Genomic DNA, 22,493 nt, shown 5'->3' with positions numbered 1-22,493 from the left:
CAGATCACTTCCCAAGAGAGGGTGCTTTGGGAGCACTACACATACTTTAGGCAGTTTAGCTTTCTGCAGAAATGTGAATAGGGATTTGGACTCTGATTGCCAGGAGATTTTGATGTTTTTGAAATATTTGTTGCCGTTTAGAACCAGACCATGTTCATAGATATTCCTACACAAACTGAGAGCAATTTCTGAAACAAAATGTGCTCCCTGGACAGGGGAACTTCCCAGTGAAGACAGAACCACCAAGTCCCTATTGCCAGGAAGCCCCACTGATGCCAGACACCAGCTCTGACTCCAAAGAGCCTTGCTGAGTGGAGCTAGTTACCACCAGAGCCTCCATGGCAGCTCATCCCCCAGGCTGGCCAGTGGGAAACTTCTGCTCATTCTTACTGAGGAGAAACAAATTGATCTGGATGAAAAAACAATGGCTGAATGTGGCAATGTTAATGCTTTTTGTTAACTAGCTGCTTGTTTCCCATCTTCCTTTGTTTTGAGCGTTTGATGCTCATGATGAGATTGCTGGTCTGGGATTTTTTCTCTCGTCTTTCACTGATTTCTGCCTTATTTTGAGGCTTTGCTTTTCCCTCTGACACAGCTGTTACTTTGCCCTGAGGAATGTATTGAGTTTTTTCTCTAAGGTATAAATCTTAGCATACTTCAGAACATTGTTCTGCTGGTTCCTGTGCCAGCAGGAGGTTCAGCAACAGACCAGTCTTCCTGTGAGGAAAGAAATATGGAGGTGCTGGGAATGTGCTTTGATCTGTTGATTTATTTTCTTATTGTTAGACTGCAGAGTGTTAGCCCCAACGAGAGCGTGGCCAGCCCTGAAAATCAAATCTCCCACCAGCCAGGCCTGTCAGGTTGGAAAGCATTCTGCAAATGCCCAAAACGAACTTGGCACGTTTTTGCCAGTGCATGAGGAGTTCCACCGCTGTTTGCCAGGGGTGGGATGTGTTGCCATGTCTGCATCTGCCCAGCACCCCTTGCCAGGTGCTCCTGTTGCTCAGCTGGGAGGCACATTGTTTTTCTCTTCTATTATTTGGATGTGGTACAGTCAGCTCTAGAACAAAAGGGACTAATTGGTGCCCTAGGACCTTTCCATAAGGTGCATGATGGACAGCAGAGATGTGGGTGGGGATAGAGACTGTGCCTCAGAAATGGACCTGTGATTGATTGATCTCTGTGGATAGATAGAATGTAGGAGAATAGAGATAGTGGTGAAGGTAATCTCACCCCTAAGGAGTTACAGCTGTTCTAATTATCAAGAATTAGGAACAGGCCTGCCCTTAATAGGCCACAGCCAGATCCAACGAGGATGGGTGTTGTAAAAGAGTAGTTGGCTGGTCTAGAAGTTGGATGAAGTTTGTTGGCTGTGCTGAGAAGGAGTCAGTGCTGTGAGGGGCTGCCCATGAGAAATCACCAAGAAGGTTTGAAACCTTTGCAATAAGATGGCAACAGATCTCATAGGTGGGTTCAGGGCACATCCTACTTTGCACTGTGAGGCACAAACAGAGGGTGTGGCTCGTCACTTGGGTGACACAGCTTAGTCTGTGCCAGGCAGGCTCTGTCAGTCACCTGCCTTTGATGCTCACAGAATTGGAGATGTCAAGTTAATTGTGCAGGCACTTCTTCCTTGTATATTTTGTACTGGCACAAGTCATGAGGTACCTCTGCTTGGGAAGTGAAGGATACCCATTCCCAGGAATTTGTATTGTAGTGTTATAGAGAAGTCTGGTTTTAACAAATTGCAAAAGTGCGTTTTGGATTGAGATGTATTTTTAGGAGCAATATTATTTTGTTTTCTGCCTGAATACCATAAACTTCTTTTGGTGGCTTATACTTTTCCTTATGTGTCTTTGAAGGAGAGAAAAAAAACCCAGAAAGTATAAGATTCTTATTAAAAAACCTGTGTGAAACACACTTTTCATGGAAAATGAAAGTTTTAAACTGTTGTGATCACTTCTGAATTGAATTCTCATGAGTGACAATTATTTTTTTCCCCTGAAATGAGATTGTGCTACTCAGAGCCAGGGAAAGGAGAAAATGCAAGTGGGAAATAGGAGAAGGGTGGTGTTAGGGGGGGAAAAAGCAAGTTGGAGGTGAGTCGCAGGGAAGAGTGGCGAACTTTTTGGAAAGAAGACACTTTGTGCTGTCACATTGCTGGGGACTCCCCAAAATGTTACTGTAGAAAGTGAGGACTGTGAAGACATTGATGGTTTTGGGCTCTGGCTGTGGGGGAGGCACCTGGAAAAACAGTTGAGCCTGTCCTGTGCCCAGAAGGAAGTGTTCTCCTTCCCAGTGCCACCTGCCATTCTTTCCTGGTGTCGTGGCACCTCTGTGCTCAGCACACAATTCAGATGTGGTCAGCATGTGGACTATTTTCCTGTGGGAGAAATGTGCTGAGAATGCAGACAGTTTGCCAGGCTGGTTTTTTTTTGTTTTTTTTTTGGTGCTGAATTTGTTTGTTTAACACAGTCATCCTCCCCCTTTGCCCAGGACAGAAATGCTGTCTGGTTGCACATGCTGGGGGCTGGTGAGGTTCAACATTCAGGTGGTTGGTGCAGGTACCAGTCCAGTAGAGGAGCAAAGTCTCTCGTATTGGCTCCATCAGGCTCAGTAAAAGCTGCTCTGTTCTTACTATCCAGAGTGATTAATGCATTTTCTCAAAGAAAAGCTGGCATGCAGTTGCACTGTGCGTTAAGGGTTTGCACCTGGCTGTACACTACAGAGCTCTGCCAAGAGAAACTCTGCTTTCCAAGCTTGTTAGCCTGCTGTTTGGAGATTTGTATTTTTTTGTTTGTTTCTTTTTTTTTTTTTTTTTAGTTGGAAACCCTCCCACATTAAATTAAAATGGAGAACTTAGTAAAAGAAACCAGAAGGGATGGTTTCAGATGCTTCGTTTGCCAGCAGTCTCTGAACTTGTGACCCTTTAAAATAAAGTACTTGGGCTTTCCTGTGGGACAGCTCCCTCTTGGTGGAGGCAGGCTTTCAGGCTTGCATGTCTTTGGCAAGAGGCCTTTGATGGTACAGGAGAAGTTGCAGTGTAGCATTCTCAGCTGGGACTTCCAGCAAGGAAAGTTGTTCAGCTGGCTGGGGACTGGGATAAATCATGGTTCCCCTGGAGCACGCTGGGACTGCAGAGAGCTGGAAATAAATGCTAGGGAAATTCTGCTCTTGTAGTGGGCTATCTTTCAGGATGATGTATTACTTTGTACAGAAAGAGATCCCTTTGCTAGAACTGGGAGTAAACTGCTGCCTTCCATTGGGAAGGAAAACATAATTCCATGGGTGTAAACCCATGCTGCAGGCTTGCCCTCAAAGCTGTGTTTTGGCCTGGCTGCCTTAGCCTGAGAGACAGACTGTGTGGTACCTGTGGAAAAGAGCCACTGGGAGCCCAGGCTGGTGGCAATGAGTTGGGGACAGTAGGTTCGACAAGAGGGTAGGGAATGCTGGTGGCAGGTGGCCAGTACAGTAATGACCCCAAATGTGGCTGGGGAGGTGACTGGATCATGGCAGTGGGATGCCCTGGGCATCTCTGCCTCTTGGCTGCCACATTGTTCTGGGCAAGTAATTTCTGTGGATGGATAAAATGTCTTCTCCTCAAACTGGAGTCACAGGAACCTGTGTCACTGCTTTCTTCCTTTTCCACCTTCATCCCAATCAGCTTGGGATCTTTGGCTGTACTGGTAGTCTTGTTACCTGGGGGGGATCTGCCAGTGTTTTGTGTTCTTCTCTGTTCTGAGTGATGGCTTGGATTGCCCAGAAGTTGGGGAGAGGCCAAGTTCTGTGTTTGTGTACCAAATGGAGGGTCTACCCTAGTTATTGATGATGTTAGTCTGTTACAGATTTGTCTGCATTAGCGATGTCCTCTTCTGGAACTGGGTTTTAGTAGCAATTTTAAGGAGACCCAGTCAAAAAGCTGGAACCAGTCTCTCTTGAGGCTGCCACAGCCGGGTAAACAGGGGAGACAGCTTTGTCCCAGGGAAAGGGAGAAGCAGTAGAGTCCCCCTCTGCTCATGCCAGGGCTCTGCTGCTTGAAGCAGGCAGTAGCAAGCAAAGATTTCTTTCCATGCCCACATCCCAGACCAGTGACATTGGCAAATACTATTGCACTGGCTGAGGTGCTGAGATGCAGAATAGAGGAAGGAAGGCCTGCATCAGAGCCATGTTGTGTCAGAGAAAACTCTGAGTTAGCCTTTCTTAATTAAATTGCCACAAATCTGGTACAAGTTTCTGATATTCAGGCAAAGGTCCAGTTCCATTTGGTCTTTGCAGTAAAAGTGAGATGATTGGTAAAGCACATTGGTTTCTCAGGCCTGACATGCTTTAATCAGTTATGTTCCTAGTGTAGCAATGGGATGTTTTTTCCCCTCAAGTAGTGTAAATGTTGACTTAACAATAGAAGTAAAAAGAAATTTCATCAAATCTGATCATTGTTGCAGATAGTGCCTTAGCATTGTTTCTTGTCTGACTGTTCAACTATATAATTAATTTGCTCTGTTTTTTCTAATTTTTCATCAGCCTATACAGGCTTCTTGTATAAGTTTTAAGAGATCTGTTTGTAATCTGTTTATCTCTGAAATATCTTCTAGGCTTGGTCAACGGTCTCATTGCCTGCGTTTATTTTGTTCAAATTCTCAAAATGGTACCTATTGGTACTGTGCAGCATCAACTCAGCCAGAATACTCCAGGGGTGTAATTTTTTCCACTCAAATGATTTCTACTCTGTTTCTCTGAGCTGTGAATGTCAACTGATCCATTTGTTTACCTTATTTTGCTTCCTTCTGACTGAAATTTGAAGATCTTTACAAAATTGAAAACTCTGCAAACTTAAATCTAGGGAACTAATCCACAAGGGGACAAATAGCTGGTGTTTCTCTAGCTAAGTGGAAATGGTAGGCTGGCTCTCAGGTTGGACTGGGACCAGTGTAGTGCATCTGGGTGTGTAAGGTCCTGAAGCCTGTAGCTTTTAGATATACACTGCTGAGCTCAAGTGCTTCACTGCTGTTCTCAGGTCTTACACACATTGTTCACCTGGGGATGGTGAGATCTGAGCTGTGACTTACCTAGCTCCTTCACAGGAAATAGGACAATGCTGGTGGTTGCTTCATGCAGGCTTTAATGAGGAGTGAACACCACCTCGCTGAGAGTCACACCTGTGTGAGTGGGTAGCACAAGGAACCCCAGGAAATCATCTCATTTTGGTGGATGTGTGCTGGGACTTAATGTAAGTGCTGTCACTTGGCCTCCACTGATGTCCACTGTTGGTACTTCTACAACTGCAGCCACTTTGACCCTTTTCTGGTCCATGGAGTCAATACCTTTTATGTGTGATGCAAGCCAACAGGAAACTGTGCCTTCCTTCTGAAATAAAAACTAAACTACTTGCACTTTGTTTCTCTCCAGCTGCCTTTTGGGGAGATATCGCTTTAGATGAAGATGATCTGAAGTTGTTTCAAATAGACAGAAGCGTTGACTTAACAAAGCACTCGGATGGCAACGCAGGACACACCTCAGGTAAGGGCAGCCCTGGGCTGGGGATGCCTCCCTTCACCTGGTTTTGTCCTTAGGGAAGGAGGGCTCCCATTTCCCTCGTGATGCTGTTCCCACAGCCAGGGTGGTGTGTGCAGAGCTTAGCTATGGCACTGAGGGTGGGATCCAGCTCTGAACTTTGTTAAATAAAAATCAAGTCACAATTTGATGTAGCTAAATCCTATCTTGTCTGAGGGATATTTTCTGATTTAAAGCACTGGTCTCTTTCTACGAGGAAATACCTTTTTGCTTGTTTGGAAGGAGATGTGTTTGAAGTTGGGCCACTCATTTTGTCAGGAGTTCTGACTCTTCTTGTGCTCCTTTTTTTTCCGCTGTATGATCTTAATGGAATAACACACTTTTTCAGCTTTCTACCTAGTAAAACCCATTGCAGTTGTGCATCCAGACTGCCCTAGATGTTATATTCTAATCAAAATAGGTTGACAATTTTGTTGATTTTCTGTAAAGTATGTGCTCAGTTTGCCCCCGTGCAACTCTAATATATGCTCAGTCTCATGCCAGACCAAAGGTGTTTCTTGACTCAGGAACTCTGACTGGACTCCAGCTCTAACAGTCTCTGAAACACTGCATCTGATTCAGAGGGCTCCCCACAGTGTTTTTCCCTCTAGTTCACTTTATGGTGCAAGAGAGAAATTGCTGGAAGTCTGAGCTCTGAGAGGTACCAGAGGGACTGGAGACAAAGAAGGTCAGAAGAAATTTCTGTTTTTCTTTGCTGTTCTGCCTCTAGGTTAGCACGTGGGGTGGGAGGGTGTGTAGAGGCAAAAATCACTGAAATTGTATGTTCACCTGACCCCTGTGCAACTCAGCTCATCTATCATTAGAAAGCACTGGTGGCTCATTCTCTTTCCTTGTAACTGCCTAGCTTTGGCTTCAGAGCATCTAAGCACCATGTAGGTCTGGTTCTGGGATGACTGGTCCAGCTTCCTATTTGGATGGGTGTGAAAGATGACACATCCAACACATGCATATTTAATTATGTATTGAATGTAAAAATGTAATTGAAATTCTGGATAAATAAGGGCTGTCCAGTTCTTCAGATTATGGGTAGCTCCCTGGAAATGCCATTTTCCTGCATTGCCATGTGACTTAGCCCATCATGCTTTTAGCTGCCACACATTCTCAGGTTGTAGGTTATTAGGAGCCGAAGATCTATCAGAAAATGAGGGCTAAGTGGGACAGGCAGCATTAATCTCTTTCACATCCCCTTGTTGATTCCTGAAGTTAGATGAAGACGTTACTGGGAAAGCGAAGTCAGATATGTTTGAATGTATCAGTTTTCTCTGGTAACTTTTTTAGTTGTCATGTCTAGCACATTTCTTTCACTTGGCACTGGTGCCAGACCTGAGCCATCTGGAAAATGAACTGAGTTTTATAACTCACATCTGTATCATTTAATGCTGGCACGGGTCTCTTACAGCCATGGCTCGTGTGGTATGTTTGGACCAGTCTCTTCTTTGCGCTTTTTACTGATGCATCATACAGTGCTTTGCCTTGGGTGAATGGAGATGTCACCTCACTCAATTTCCCTTTGCCTCATCTCTAGCAGGTTTCATTTGTACCCCTGGGAGTGCAGCTGACAAATGGGTGGCCCCTGTGACTGTGATGCTTTCTGCAGAGCACACACAGAGGGATCTCTGTGCTCACCTGCCCTGTGAGGGGCTCTTTGCACGGGCAGGAAGGGTTGATTTTTCTCTTGTGAGGCTTGTTTGACACTCATGTGAATTGTAAGAGGGTGGCCTACTTCAGCATGGTGGGGGATTGGACTCTATTCTTCCCTGGGAGAAAATCCTACTCCCTGCTTTATTTCCAGTGGGAAGAATGCAACCTCTGTACAGAAGCAGCCTAAGACCCTGTATGAATGGAACCCCTTGAATGATAACATTTCAGAGTTGCCTAAAGCTGTTAATCGGATTAGCGCTATAGTGGAGGAAGTACTTAGTAGGTATATACAGACACCCAGGCTCTTCGTTTCGGGGGGCTGCACTCTGACCACGTTATTAGGCCAGGCATTCTTCTTGCCCAGTGTTGTTCCCTTGTTCCCAGAAAATGCTGTTCAGCTGGGAGGAGAAGGGAAAGCTGTGCCATTTGGCACTGCTGGGCTGTTTATAGGTGTGCACCCTCATAGCTGGTGTGGAGCATCTGCAGCTGTCAGGCTCTGCAGGAGGATTGGGGTTCCAAGTACTTAGGAGTGATTGGACATGTGGTCCTCTGGATCCAGCATTGTGCTGCTTGAGGGAAAGCTTTGCCTTGGCTGGTAAAGACAGGGACTGTCAGATGTTTCAAGTTTTCCCCTTCTTCACCCTCACCCAGTCATTGTCTAGAAAATAGCTAGGTACTTCTCTGGGTCCTTGAGAGAGAGGGGCAGGGAATCAGAGAACTCTTTGGATTTTGCTATGGATCTCTGTCCTCAGCTTGATTTCACAGCATGAGTGTGCTTCAGGCATGTTTTCTCCATTAATTTCCTGCTTGCAGAAATGCCATGGTAATTTTTCAGAAATGAAATATTTGTGATCCTGCTTAAGAGGGGAATGCCTTGAAGTTCAGTGTTTCCAAGCATTTTCTCAGCAAATATTGCAGTTAATGTTTTATTCCTAGTATCTGAAAGCAATGGACTAAATAGCATTGTCTCCTTGGTAAAGTCACAGAGCAGAATCATAGTTCCTTCCCTCTGAGGAATGCTGGCTCGGTGCTCTCTGGCAATCCCCTCAAAAACTGCTCCTGTGGATTTTAGGGGTGGGTGTCTCCTTGGTACCCTTCTTCAGTGCTCCAGCAATGATGTTCATCTTTGGCTTTGTCTGGATTTCTCTGTCCAGTATACCCAGATTCTTTTGTATTAGTGGTGACATTGGGAATTGACATTACACAGGGAATTACATCTCTTGTGTTAGGTACTTAAAGCCTTCTGGAGTGCAGTGTATGACCTGATAGTCCTTATTTATGTGAGCAGTCTCATTTGCTCCAAAGGAGCTTCCTTCCTAAAAATTTATCAGGATGAGTACAGGTAAAGCATCTGAAAGCTGCGGTAGGTTTTCTATAGCATCTTGCGTGCAAACATCCTGCATGAGATTACATTGTACAAGTGGAGTTTTCTTCAGGCCCTGTTGAGGGAAAGGCAGGCATGGTGGTGGTCTGTGGCTGAGTGGAACCTGTTTAATCCAAGTAGTTGTTAGAAGTCTGCATGTTGATCTGCACTGACTTGTTGAAGCTCTGAGCTGTGTGAGTTCATAGAGGCTGTGTGCATGCAGGGCTGATTAACTGTGAGTGAATGCCAGGAGATGTGCTCTACCAAGAGCTACCAACTAGTTAATGTCTTGTCAAGTCCTTTTTATGATTTCCCTGAAGGTTTTTTCCAAAGTGCTGTCCTCCAACCCAGTTTTAGATTGTGATCATTACATGGCTTCTGGGCTCCTTTCTACAGGTGTCTCACCTCAGCTCTGTTTTACCTGAAACCTAGTTTTATTCTAATCAGTGATCTGGCAAAAGAGCTGTTTAAAATTGAACATTTGACCTTTCTTTAAATTTTTTCTAATTTTCTAAACCAGGATTTGTTTTTTCCCTCATTGGATGTTCTCCTTTGAACCTAAGTCCTAAACTCTGAGACTTGCTTGTGATCTTTTTGTTTGTTGCTTTATATTTTAAGAAATTTTGCAGATCAAACCATGTCCTCCACGTCACCTGCTCATCCTGCTATCATCATCTGCAATACCGTATAAAATCTGCCAAACAAGGAATTTCTCCTCTTCCTTAAAACTGTTTTGCTGCTAGAAGAAGGGACAAACATTGAGGCATATTGTTAAAATGCAGGTCTTAGCTGCCTCCCTATCTCTGTTTCTGTGGGATCAAGTTTAGATGTCTTGTTTACTATGAAAATAATTTCTCATGCTGTGGTTGAAATGAATACCCTTAGGATTTGGACCTGTAGAGAGACAGTAATGGTTCAGAACATAATAAAATGAATCTGTTACCTGGAAATCTGCCAGTGAGTGTTATCTCGGAAGCCCATGCATCACCAACTCCTAATCACTTCAATGAAAGATTTTTGAAAAAGTTTGCAGTTCTGAAAAGTTTCTCGTGTTTTTTAAACTCTAGTGAAAATATTTGCTTTTAAGATATAATTTGGTTTACAAGAAATTTGACTGAAAGCTTTGAGAATTCATCTGCTGCAATGGAAAAAAAGAGAATCCAGAGGCAGGCTGGGAAATTGCACAGTGTTGCATCTCTTTTGGGCCCAAATGAGTCCACTGGTGTAAGGTGATTATCTGCTGAAGAATTAGCCACAGGGGAAGAAAACCTTATTTCTTGCCATGCCTCTTAGAGGTATATAATACTAAATACTGTTTAGTACTAACTGGCTTGATTTAAGTTTTGATGGGCATTTTAGGGATTATGAGGACTTTTCTGATACATTACCCCTTTACCTGATTTTTGTATCATAGAGACAGTTTCTAGTCCTGAAAGGCACCTCTGTGAGTAAGAAGGGCAAGTTTGTCTCTTCAGGGTTTGGCAGCAGAAGATCAGAAGCCGAGGGTGTCTGGCTGCCCTCGCTGATGCCATGCTGTGCTGGACTGGCTGCTGAGAAGCTGACTCCAGATCCCACTGTCACCAAGAATGCTTTCCAAGAGCAGTCAAAACAAGTTTTCTTTACCTCTCATCCTAGGAGGTTTTGAGGCTCATTGCTTGAAGGCCTTGATGAGCCTTTCACACTGCCACAAATGATTGGCAGAAGAAATTCAAAGAGCATCTTTTCTAGCTAGAGTAATGCTTCAGGTAACAGTGCAGCTGGGAGAGGGATATATTTGAACCCAGGCTCTCTACTGAAATCAGGGGAAACAGAGGCTGCTGCCAGTGACCGGAGGCTCTGACAGCAAATTCATGCAAGTAATTCTCTGACAAATGAGGCGGACAGGAGTTCTGCATTAGACCTTGTCTTAAGAGCAGGGACCTGGTTCATTGGCAGCAGCTCTGCTGTTCTTGAGTGTGCTGAGAAAATACAGCCAGCTGCTCTTCTGCTTCACCCCATCTGCACATGGGGCTATCTGCAACAGGATGCTTTGCTTTTTCTTGCTTTAAGATGCCCATGGTCACTGTCTCTGGTTGCGTTCTTGAGGAAAGGCATTGATTCCTGTGTAAGCTGGATTTACTTGGTGGACAGGTGGCTGGAGTGCAGCTCTCCTGCTGAGAGTTGTGCTACTTCACTTCAGGGTGGAGAGCAAGACTTCTCCAGTGGAATGCTTGAGGTGCTGGTGGCAGTCACAAGCAGGGTTTCTGCTGTTTCACTTTGTGAGAGCTTCCTCAGTGTAGGGGCTGTGGCCAGTCGTAGTGCTGCACATTACATCAGAGTCCTCTTGAATGCTACTTATGTGTTTCTAGTGAAATTTAACTTAGTGCAAATATATACTTCTAGAAGACTGCAAAATCCAGGGATTTAGACAGTGACTAACTGAGATTCCAGGGGAGATCTGATTTATGGATTTGAAAGCAAGACTCTTAAATTCAGCTGATGTGACACATGCTTGCCACCTCAGCTGGTTTTCCCATTGTAACTCATATTTGGTGCTCTACTGTAATGTCACTCAGTTCAGGGTAGAAGGAGTAGACTTCAGCATTGTTGGATTTCACAGAACCACAGAATCCTAGCATTTAGGGCTGCTTGGAGCCCAACTTTTAATTCATTTAGGCTTATAGCAAGTCTATGGGTTGTGCTAACTTAACCTAAGCTGTATTGGTCATAATTGGCCAGGAGCAATGCAAGTAACTATGTACGTGCTGTAACATAACCCACATCTGTGAACTCTCTGCAGGGGTCTGCTCTTTCCCTGGGAAATCTTTAGTGAAGGTTGCTTCCTCCTGTGTGAGTGGAGGAGCATCTTTGTTCCAACAGACCTGTCTGAGGGCTCTGTCCAGCTGTCTGCATACCTCCTTTCAGTTTTCCACAACACGTGACATGCACTCTGGGGATGTCTCTTTGCAAGCCAGGCACATTTTTAACAGGAAGAGGAGCCTCAAGAGTAGGTGGAAAGGTAGGTGCCTAGAGCTGGCCTGATGCTGAGGTTTGGTTAGCTGTGCCAGATGATTTTCCTGTGGCTAGTCCAAATGTTTACCACTGTGAGTCGATTCAGTCAGGGGTTTTACCAGAGCAGACAACCATGAAATGCATTTCCCACAGTTCTGTGGTTTGCTAAGACAAAGCAGGAGCTCCAGTTTGGAAGAGCTGAGTAAGTCCTCTAGGGCCAGGAGTGTTCTTGTTTGCTCTGCTTTTCTGAGTTATCACCCGTCCCAAATCTACCCTTCTGTGCAATAAGCCAGTGATCTTCTCTTTGAAGAAATGCAGATACTGTGCTTTTTTCTCCCAACCCAGAGTCTTACAGTCCTATTGCAACCTTCTCAGACTTGCCTGATTTTCTCCAGCATAAAGATAATTATCTAGAAATCCCATACCCTTAGCTGGTGGACCTTCTAATTCCCTTTGTAGTTAAGACTCTTCCACTAGAAAATGCCTATCTTTAGGTTTGATATTTTCACACCAAATGCTTTTCTTTATGGGTTTCTGAGTACCAGCTTGAAGTCTTTTCTGGAAATTATCGAGAGGGATTTTTCTCATCTTAGGGATGCACTTTTTCTAGTCGCAGGACTAGAATCTGTCAGTCTGGTGCGTGATGGTAGGAGAGGAGAGAAGGTCATCAAGTCAAGATGCCAAAGCATGGAGTGTGTATATGTGCAAAGGGGACAGATCTCCCTTGTAAGGCTGGAGAAGAAGCCCTGAGTCAGGACAGCATGGCTGTCGGGAGTGGGAAGTCGGATTGCTGGCCACCTATACCTGTTCTCAGGGACTGTCCAGTGCCTTCCTGTGCAGGGAGTGCTGCTTGAGATCTGCCTGAGTAGCAAGCCACGAGAGGCTCTAGAGCCTTTACTCCACCTGTCCCACCAATAGATAATAGAGGCTCTGATTTTCTTTCAACTGGGGTCTTTCCAGTATGGCACGTTGCTTTGAAACCAGGTGGGAGTAGCGGGCTTGCAGTATTCCTTTACACACTTGGCTGTGGTGTTCCAGACTTGTGACAAACAGAGAAATGAAATCTATCTCCTTTTCCCCCCTTTGCTTTTGATAAAGATTCTGCAGGGCAGGGTAAAGACAGTCCCAAGCAGAAAGTGCTGAGTACACCTGAATGGGCAGAGCACAACCTCAATGACACAGCCCTGTTCCTTGCTCCACATTTCCTGTGGACTAAGATGTTCTTTTTCCTCTTGTGTGAGTTCCCAGTGGCAGCTGGTCACATGCTCCACAAAGTCTGTTTTGTGAATGCAGTGTTCCCTGAAATCAAGTTTTCTGGATGGTGGCCTTCCACCTGTCAAAATAAGTGGTTTGATTTCTGCTGTGCAGTCAATGTTCAGCCTTACACAGTTTTATTTTAGTGGTTTTATGAGCACTGCAGTATTGCTCAAATGAGTCCATCCAAGCAATAAAGCTTTCTCCGTTGTAACAAAAATCCCCACCTATTTCAAACACTGCCACTTGCTCATAATTAGTGGAAACTTTAGTTGTGCTTCTCTTGTGAGTCACAATTCATATGCTTCTTTCAGAAATCATCCAGGAAGGCAAGTAACTCAGTATCACTCTTGTCAAATGCCGCACTTCAGAAATTAAATAGCATGGATTTTGTTAATGAGCAATTAACATTATTTAAGCACCCGAAAACATTTGCAGAAACTATCTGTTGATGCCATGGTTCCAAGCAGCCTGTTTCTGTAGTTTCTTCCTATTCAGCATGGTGCCACCTCAGCTTTGGGCAGAGATGCTGCAGGGCTCCCGCACAGATGATGCCAAATTCCTGCTGCTCTGTGCTTAACTATGCCAGGTTTTGGCTCCCAGCCCCACTACTTTCCTCATCCTCAAAGGTCTCTTGGGCACATCTAAAGCACCTGGAAGTTGGTACTGGTTGGCACAATTAACCCTTTCAGGAGCTGGGATAATCACAATGTAGGAACATTTAGAACGTCTGATTTCTGTTTGCAACTGTCATGCTCTTGATTGCTCTTAATTAAATTGTCTTTTGCTCTCGTCTACAGCTGGTGTATCACATTTGGAGGCTGTTGCTTTTACTGATGCCAGAAGAGTCTGAATGGTCTTTTGTATTTAAGTGGACGTTATTAAATAGTTTTATATTAATTAACTGTGATGAAGGGAACACATGGGCAAATGTACTTGAGGAAATCAGTTTATCCATATGGAAATTACATTGAAAGTTAAATCCATTACCCTAATGGTAAAATTCAACAGTGCTTAGCCAATAACTGTGGCATTGACTAAATCATGCATTTGTGCTTCAGAACTGGGCAAATGCCTAATTTCCTTGAATATTTGCTCAAATGAAAAATTGTATTTGCTTCACTTGCATAAGCTGCCTCATCATTTCTGACAGTGTTTTAGGCAAATGAGTTTGGAGGCAGAAGCAGTCCATGAAAGAGTAGGGTCTAGTAAGCTCTGAGAGCAGTCATTACAGGATGGTCACTCTGAAAGACTGGCTGGGTTGTCTTGACCCTCAGGCTCTTTACTTTCAAGCAGGAATCTGTGTCCACAAAATAAAAGTCACACTGGTCAGAAAAATGTCTGGAAGGTCCAGGGAGCAATGAATTACCAAAACGGCTTGTTGGACAATAGCAAACTACAAATAAATCATAAGTTGTATACTGCTCGTGGTTGATTCTGAGCAGAAAGGGGGTACATTTGTGGAATAAATGCGTTCGCTTTGAGCCACTTGTTCAGGCTTAATTTGGAGACAAGGCTGATGCTTGTAGCTGCAGTGGACAAAACCCCTTTGCTGCAGCTCCCCTTTTCAAATGGTGAGGACAAAGTATTTATTCAGCTGTCAAGTGGGAAAAGAAAGCAAATTAGTTTTAGGCTGGAACACTGGACTGTGTTTGCTGTTGTATTTCTGAGGCCAGATGGTGACTTGGACAGCCCCGGGGAATGGGTAACAAGTTTCTCCAGGGCAAAGATCAGAAGCAAAAGGAAATATTCAGATTATGTTGCAGTTCCACTTCCTAGAGAGGAAAGGGGAGTGTGAGATGCATCAGGCTGTGTTAGGGAGGGGATTAGCCACTCCTTTTCTTCAGTTGTTGCTGAATCCTGGAGTCAGTTTGTGCTAGAGTGGGTTTGAGAGCTGGCTCCCCCTGCAAACTGCAGCTGTCGCTGGGAAGGACAGGGCAGCTCCACCAGCGCCCACTGGGGCAGCTTGCTCCGTGAGGAAAGGGCCTCTGCCCTTAGTGCCCAGCTCCCCACGGCTCCACTAATGACAGCAAGTGATTTGGGCACCTGGTTCACCAGGGAGCCAGGGAAGACCTGGGGGAAGGACATGGTTTAAGGTTACCTTACAGTGGCTACATTTGGCCTGGGCTCCCAAAGTGTTTGAAGTCTCGCTTGTCTGGCTGCAGTGCTGGCTCCTGCCTCAGTTTCCCTGGTTTGGCAGCTGGTTTCAGGTGCTCTTTAAATGAGCTGTGGTGGAGTTGGTAGGTAACCAAGCAGATGAAGTGTCCCAGCTATATCTGCTTAGGCTGCTCAGCTGCCTGTTAAACATGGTTCAGGCTCCCAGGGCATGAGGTACCAAACACTCTCCAAGAAGCTCCAGCACTGTGAGTGTCTGAATTGAGAGGAATGTGAATTGAGGGTTTGTGAATTGAGAGGAATGTCTAGGCAGGAAGAAAGGTCTCTAGCAGCACAAAACATTCTTCATGGAAGGAGTTTTAATTCCATTCAAACATAACTTAGCTTCCCATGTAAGTGTTTTCATTTTGAGTTAATTTTTGTCCAGTATAAACAAGGTGGGGGGAAAGCAAGAGGACTGGGAAGGCTGAAGGGGAGAGTGGCCTGGCTGGGTTGCTGGGAGCAGCAGGCTCTCCCTGGAAGCCCCAGCCTGGAGCAGGGCAGGGAGCTGCTGCAGGGCAGCATGGGGAATAGTGCATAGAACCCAGCCTGGGCTGCTCTGAGGCTGAAGAAATTAGACTCTGCAGGTCAGAAGGAAAGGAACATCAGCCAAGGGGGGCTGTGAGGTTGGTATTGTCTACCAGGACAGCAATGGGTGAACCTAAGCCAGCTCTTACATTTTCCCTTTTGCCTGCAAGTTCACTTTTCCTTCTTCCTTTTCCTTTCTCTTTTCTTCCAAAAGAGAGACAGAGAGGGAAGGTGATTTTTGTGAATTGAGAGGAATGTAACAGTGAAGCAGACACCTGTTAGGAGTAGATCTTTATCCATCATATTGACAAGAAATCAAGTGCCGGGGATGGGAACGGTTGGTACTATGCATTACTCAGTTTGTATGCTGGGAGGGGGGAAGTCTTACACCAGATGTGGGGACCTGGCTAAACAACAGAGGCACTCACATGGCTGGAATACTCATGTACCCTCTTTCGTATTTGATTTTCGCTTGCCTCAGTAAAAGCACTGTACTTGCAGGGCTCTTTCTCACTGGAAGAAACCAATGAGATGACACAGGTTGTAGGTAACTTTTTTCTTACTTTTATCTCTCATTTATCTGCCTTTTTACCCTAGGGAACAGAAGTGACTGTTACAGAAAAGACCCCCTTCAGTCTTTTCAGTCCTTCCTTTTATCTGGAGAATGTTGATCACCTTAAGCATTAACTCTCAGTGGAGAGGTTGGGTCAGATTGTCCCCTTTCTTACAATGTCTTCTTTAAAAACAAGATGCATCACAGTATAAAAGCAGTGTTGCCACTTCCAGAAGAGCAGGCAGTATCCAGGGAAAATACAGAGTGTTTGGGAATGGTGCTGCCTGCACTTCTGCTCTGCCTGCCATACCACTCCAAATACAGCTGGCCAGCAGAAGATTTTGGTCCGTTAAGTGCTTTGCAGCTGATGTCTGTGGCAGCCCTGGGTTTGCTTAGCTGTAATCACCTTCCTCCTCTCGTGAACTTCCCTGTGAGGCCAGTGTCCCCCTTCCCTGCCCAAGCATTCACAGCTGATGTGGAGATGACACATCTGCCTGTCAAACCTCTGGACCTTGGGACTCTCCTGAGTTATTGCAGAAAGTCAGCTTACTCTGAATAGGAAAAACAGATTCCTGCAGGGAATTTGGGGCTCAGAATTCTTCCTTTCTTTAATTTATTTTTCTTTAAGTAAATTGAGGGAGGTTCGACTATTCCACTGACAGGAAATGCTGAAGGATATATCTCAAATCATTTGCTCATATCTCCAGGGTATGGGGGTTTATGAAAGGTTTTTGCTATAGACTCTCCACCAGCTCTGGGAAACATCTGTTCTGCATTCTGAATGCATTTTCCCAGCAGAAATTGTTTTAATAAAACACTTTTTCTGTGCTTAGAAAACCCAGTGAAATAGTTTTTTCCTATTCTAAACAGTTCTTGACCACTGGTTAATGGAGTTAAAAACTGCACGTAACATTGTTTGACTTATCGTGTTTTTCCAGGAGCTTCTCTGTTGGTCAGAATATGACAGAACTCACCAGAACTGAAACTCTAAAGCATGACTGGTGTTTAATGTTAACTACCTGGTTTTGTTGGTGCTTCACTGCAGTCTCTGTTTGAAACGCAGTCTCCTAGCCATGGCATGTGAATAGCCTGTATATTGAGTGAGGCTATGAAAGCAGGGTGTTCTAACATATAAGGTAGGGGAGGTTAAATTGTTAATAATTTTTCAAAAGTATTTTTTTTAATCACGGTGCTCTGAAATAGCCTTTTCTCCACAGTAAAATATATTAGAAAAACTCTTGCTGCGGTTCGATTCACCTGAGAGCAAATAATTATGTGCACAGCCAAGTTACTCTCTGCTAAATCAGAAAAATTGGAAAATCTGTCAGAGTCCTCAGTGCTCACTGTGGACTCCTTTGTCCTCAGCAGAGGTGATGAGCATATGGGTGGTAGCTATCTTCAAAGTTCAGCTGTGGAACACTTCCCCTGTGTGGACAGCAACCAGGAAAGAGAAAGGAAAACTCTATGAACATGAAGAGATTCTTCACTGGCCTGGAAAGGAAAAACTATCCTGGCTTGGACCTATTCTGAAAGTGGTTTTGACTTTAATGGGAACTTTTACAATTTGTAAAAAAAGGGTGGTGTTGCAGGCTTCATCCCATCCAATTTCCTGTGTAAGAATATTCTGTGTTCTCAGATTGCAATTTTTCAGACAACTACAATTCCTATTGTCACTTGTTGGGTTTTAGACTAACATTATAGATAGGCATCATTTGAAAATGGAGCTTGACTCAGGATAGACTGATGTTTCTCCTTTGCTTTCAGTTGGGTAACTCATCTTGCCTCAGAATAGCGTTTTCCAGTGCAAGCTGAAAGACGATAGTGCTGAAATGTTTTGAAGTCAGTGGCCCCTCAAGCAGCTTTGAGGTCTGAAATGAACCCAGTAGGAAGGTGGTAGGTATTTCTGGGCCAATTACATGCATTCTGATTCATCAGCAGGCTGCTTCACTGCTTTGCCTGGCTTTCCTCTTCATTTTTCAGACAAGAACTCCTTCTTGGTGCATAAACAAGTGGAAGAAGCACAGAAGCTTTAGGTGGCAAGAGATCTGATTGTCCCCTCTTTGATGATTCAGACTACCTGGGTTTAAACAAAAAAAAAATCAAACCAGAACATGCACATAAATACCTTCAATCCTAAATTGCATCCTGTGGAAGACACATTTTCAGGTCTGATATATTACTATTTCTCCAAGTCCCACCCTCTCTTACTGGAAGTAAGGGTTCTGAATGGAGTTTGCTTCTTGCTCTTCCTTCAGGCTGCACATCTTTTGCCTGTGCTAGTGGTGCAAGGGAACTACAAACAGTACAGCTTTGGTGGCATGCTTTGTGCACTCTCTCTCTCTCTCAATATCTTGTCCTTTATTTTGGTTTCAGCTGAACAACGTGGACTTCGTCTAACAAAATTGGGTTTTCATTTTCCTCTCCTGGGAGAGTGAGAGAAACTGCTTTCTTCACAGCAGTGCCCCAGCCTGCTGCTTTCTGCTTCACTGGACCCTTACTCAGGCTGCTTCTAGTTCCTGAAAACAATTTATACACCTGCTCTTCAGCCATGCTTGTGGACATGGTGGATTTATCTCAGATTTGTGGTTCTTTCAAGCTACTGGACATTTCCTTCAGTTAGCCAAGCTCCCTTGGCAGTGCTGGTCTGTGAGAAACAGAAAAACAAGTTGTACAAGTGCACTGTAGGTAGAAGGTGAAATATACCCCAGCCTGGGTAGAGAATCTCTTTTGTGTCTCTGCCAGGTCAAGTTACCTAGTCATGGACTCCAGCAGTATTCTGCTGGGATTGCAGCTGTTAGGTAGGATAAATTATTAGGAAGAATTGAATTCCAAAAATGTGGAGGCTAAGAAGGTTTAGGAGATCTAGTACAGCTCTCTGCGTGGAGACGTGACCTAACAAATTCTGTATCTTCAACTGATTGTGGGAGAAGCAGACAAAACTCAGGCTGAAGAAGGATGAGTGCTGGTCTAGCACAGCAGTGGGTGGAAAGTACTGAAGAAGAAAGTGATCTTGGGGGGCTTGTTAACTGCTGGAAATCCATTAAAGTCAATGTCATGTCTTTGTGGGGTACCAAGCCTACTTTTATTGGCTTTCCACAAAGCACAATGTCGAACTGGAAATCTCCCTTCTCTTCAGTGTTTCCAATGATAATGGACTTCAGTGCATACACAGGCATTTCATGCTCTGGAGCAGTAACACTGGAATATGTTCTGCTTCTGGATGTGACAGAGTAGTCCAACAGAGAGGCACCACTTCAGGAATGTGATGAGGGGACAGCAGGACCTACACATTATCTGCAACCTCTGTGCAGCTGCTTCCAGATACAAGGTGCATTTCTTGGCTTCCTTATTTATTGTTAATGGCATATCCCTTATTCTGGGATCCTACATTAGCCCTCTCTTGGAAAGAATCAGAAGAGGACTAAATGTCTGTCAAGTCACTTTAATTTTTGGGATATCTTTAGGCATCATGATGATAGGAAATGTCTAAAAACTCAAGTGAATCAGAAAAGAGTCTTCTAAAATTGTCATGTTTGTTTCCAAACACCCTTGTGGGACACAAGGTGGGGCACCCTTGTGGGAGCACCCAAGGCTGTGGGTGCTCCCTGTCTGTATGAGCGAGATTAGAGTTTGAAAATATCTGGTATATGTGCACCCCCATATCTGGCCTTTGTGTAGTGCTCTCCCTTTTCATGGGCTACTATAAGACAAAATATGCAAAGATGTTGTAGATTTCATTAGTCACACTAGTTTATTCAAACCTCTTCTTTGCATAAGAAACCAACGCCTGTGCTGATCTCTGGGAAAGAATGTGCTTGCGCTTGGAAGGGCCGTGTGCTCGAATGGCACCGCGGCACGGCAGAGGTCAGCAGCTCGGGCACAGCAGAGGGGCCCGGCTCCAGGGTTTGGTGCCATCATTTGCAATTCAATCCCATGCAGCTCCCTCTCAGGAGAACAATTCACTAAATACAGAGTTGTTCTTTTTCCCTAATTCACCATATAATTCACCTCCTAAGTTCAATTAAGAAACAATCTGTTTGTGACTGGAAGCAAGCTGCATTTATTTAGAAATACAAAATTATCCTTTGCCTCAGCAAAGACTGCATGCCTTAATAATTCTGGTGATGAATGGCTAGTTGGGGTTTCCTTTAAATGGAATGAGATATTGTGTGAAGAATAGCATACTTTGCAGGGGTGGGGGTGGGAGAAGTCTTGGGGATGTAAAACTGAGAAGAGGAACTTTTGTTGAGCTTGGGCTTAAGGAAGTGACAAGGACTGGGCATGAAAGAAAACAAAGGGAAATCTTAGGATGGGACATTGAAGCTGGAAAAGAGTGATAGAGTTCAGAGCAATCCATCTTGTTGAATCAGGCTTGTTCCTGTTCACACATCTAATGGCTTTTGTCCAGCCAAGCTCTGTTAAACTATGGCACTTCCTTTGGGAGACAAACCCCTGATTTACTGTGTCTCTTGGATCAGGAAACTCTAACCTATAGCCAGCTGAAAGTCTGGGTATTTTATTTTCTTCTGAATTGTTTTGTAACTATCTTTCATCCCAGTTTTCCTGATACTCATATCAGTTATAGTAGTATAATGTTGGAGATTTGTTACCATCCTCTCAGTCCTTCTCCAAGTTGCCAGAGATATCCCTTTTCCCCTGTCCTTGACCTGTTGGATGGGCTGGAGAAGGATTTGCTAGAAGCCAGCTCCAGAGCAAAGGAGAGTTTTCCAGCTGGCAAAGCAAGACTGCTTCAGTGACTGGAAGATGTCCAGCTGTCTTGAAAGTGAGACATCCCTCTTGGAAGTGTCCACACTGCATCCAGCAGTGCTGTATGACCAACGGTGTATTCTTTTCTGTGTGTGGTGGTTTACCATGCTCTTCATGCTTTATCTTGCCACCAAGACTGCAGAAACTTGCTCTTGCAGTATTTCTACAGAGATCAGCTCATTCAGCTCCAGCTCTCATTAAATCTCCATGAAATTAGCCTTCCCTAGAAGGAACTTTCTGCTTATTCAGCATATGGAGAAACTTAGGCATGGTATGGTAATCAGTTGCAAGATGTCACTGTAGGCTAGGAACAAATCCAGGAAAAGTGCCTAGTTTTATCAGGGGTTTAGTCCCTGCTCCCTGAACAGGGAAAGCAGACAGTTTCTGTGGCCAGCAGACCCCCAACTGGCATTACTGATCGCTGCTGTCCTTTCCACATCACAGCTCTGCCAGCCAGCTCACCAGAGATGAGTCTCTGCTCTTTTTTCCTTTGCAGGAGGCCTGGGAGAAGAGGTGTCAAGTGAAAATGTCACTTCAACCAACCACAGTGACAAAGCAGTTAAAAAGGGTAATGTGGTACCCCACCCAGACCTTTGGGTATCTTTTATTTACTTTTTTTACCCTCTGTAAAAACATATTTTTGTACTGTTTTGTACACGTGTGTGCCTCCATGCCTGGGAGATCAGCCCTGCCCAGGCATTCTTTGTTGTTGGTGAACTCTCTGAAGGGGTGGGTTTGCCTTGTATAACGTGGTGGATTGACCTCAGCCAGAAGCCAAGCACCCAGTCACTATTCCCCTCCTCCAGCACTTCCCCTCCTCCAGCAGGAAAAGCAATAGTGAGAAAACCCATTGGTTGAGATAAAGACAGTTTAATAAGTGAAAGAAAGGGGAAAAAAACCCCAAAGTGATATAAAAACAACAGCTCACCATCACCCACAAACAGCCCCTGCTAGAAGAATTTGTCAGGCCTCTCCAGGGAGGAGAATTTTAAAAAATTCTGTTGTTAAAGGCAGAAAATGACCTACTAAGGAGCAGTCAAGAGCTGTTGCAGGACTGGTGAGGAGAACTTGCCAAAGAGTGTGTGTTGCTGGCAAGGAATGGAAGCTTTGTGGCACAGAAGTGTGGACCCAGAGTCCCCTGTGCAGAGCTGCTGCTGCGCCAGGCACAGGAGAGCCCAGGGCAGACACCTCCTCACTTGGGTTTGCTATCAGGAGCTCTCCATGTGCAAATCCACAGAGATTTTGGGCAGGCCCAGGAGCAGTTTGTGAATAGAAGACTATTTTTATTTTGAGACCTTCTCACTTCTTCTCGCTGTGGTGCTTTTAATGCCAGTGCCCATGCTGATGCCTGGTACCAGCAGTACCAGGTGTATGCAGAAGGGTGGTTCTTCTTTTTTTGGGAGAGCCCCCAACCTCAGAGCATCCGCCTTCCAGGATCCCGCAGCTGGCTTGGAGATGGGGCAACTTCTGAAATGGCAGGAAGGTGCTTAGGAGCAAGAGGAACAAAAGGCAAATTCCTGTTTTTGTCCTGCAGCTCGTTGCAAGGTCTTCAGCAGGAAGGGCTTGACCTGGTGAAGCAGGAGGGAGGGTTTAAAGTTCATTCTTTTCATTCCCTTACACTGCCTGGATTTCCTTCCCATTGTATTGATCCCCTCAGCCTTGACAGTAGTG

At 44.7% G+C, this 22,493-nt stretch overlaps 1 protein-coding gene across 1 annotated transcript in view; it reads left to right on the top strand.

Moving 5' to 3' along the window:
* Nucleotides 1-22,493, top strand: part of TLL2 (tolloid like 2) — an 85,632-nt gene that overhangs the window by 25,515 nt on the left and 37,624 nt on the right. The window contains exons 2-3 of the mRNA XM_041415883.1: nt 5,407-5,517; nt 21,319-21,390. Coding sequence (XP_041271817.1) covers nt 5,407-5,517; nt 21,319-21,390 — 183 coding nt within the window. The remainder of the gene's footprint in view (nt 1-5,406; nt 5,518-21,318; nt 21,391-22,493) is intronic.

Source organism: Onychostruthus taczanowskii, unplaced genomic scaffold (assembly GCF_017590055.1).
Source record: "Onychostruthus taczanowskii isolate IOZ18803 unplaced genomic scaffold, ASM1759005v1 scaffold5, whole genome shotgun sequence".
Lineage (NCBI taxonomy): Eukaryota > Metazoa > Chordata > Aves > Passeriformes > Passeridae > Onychostruthus > Onychostruthus taczanowskii.
This window is presented reverse-complemented; position numbering and strand designations above follow the sequence as displayed.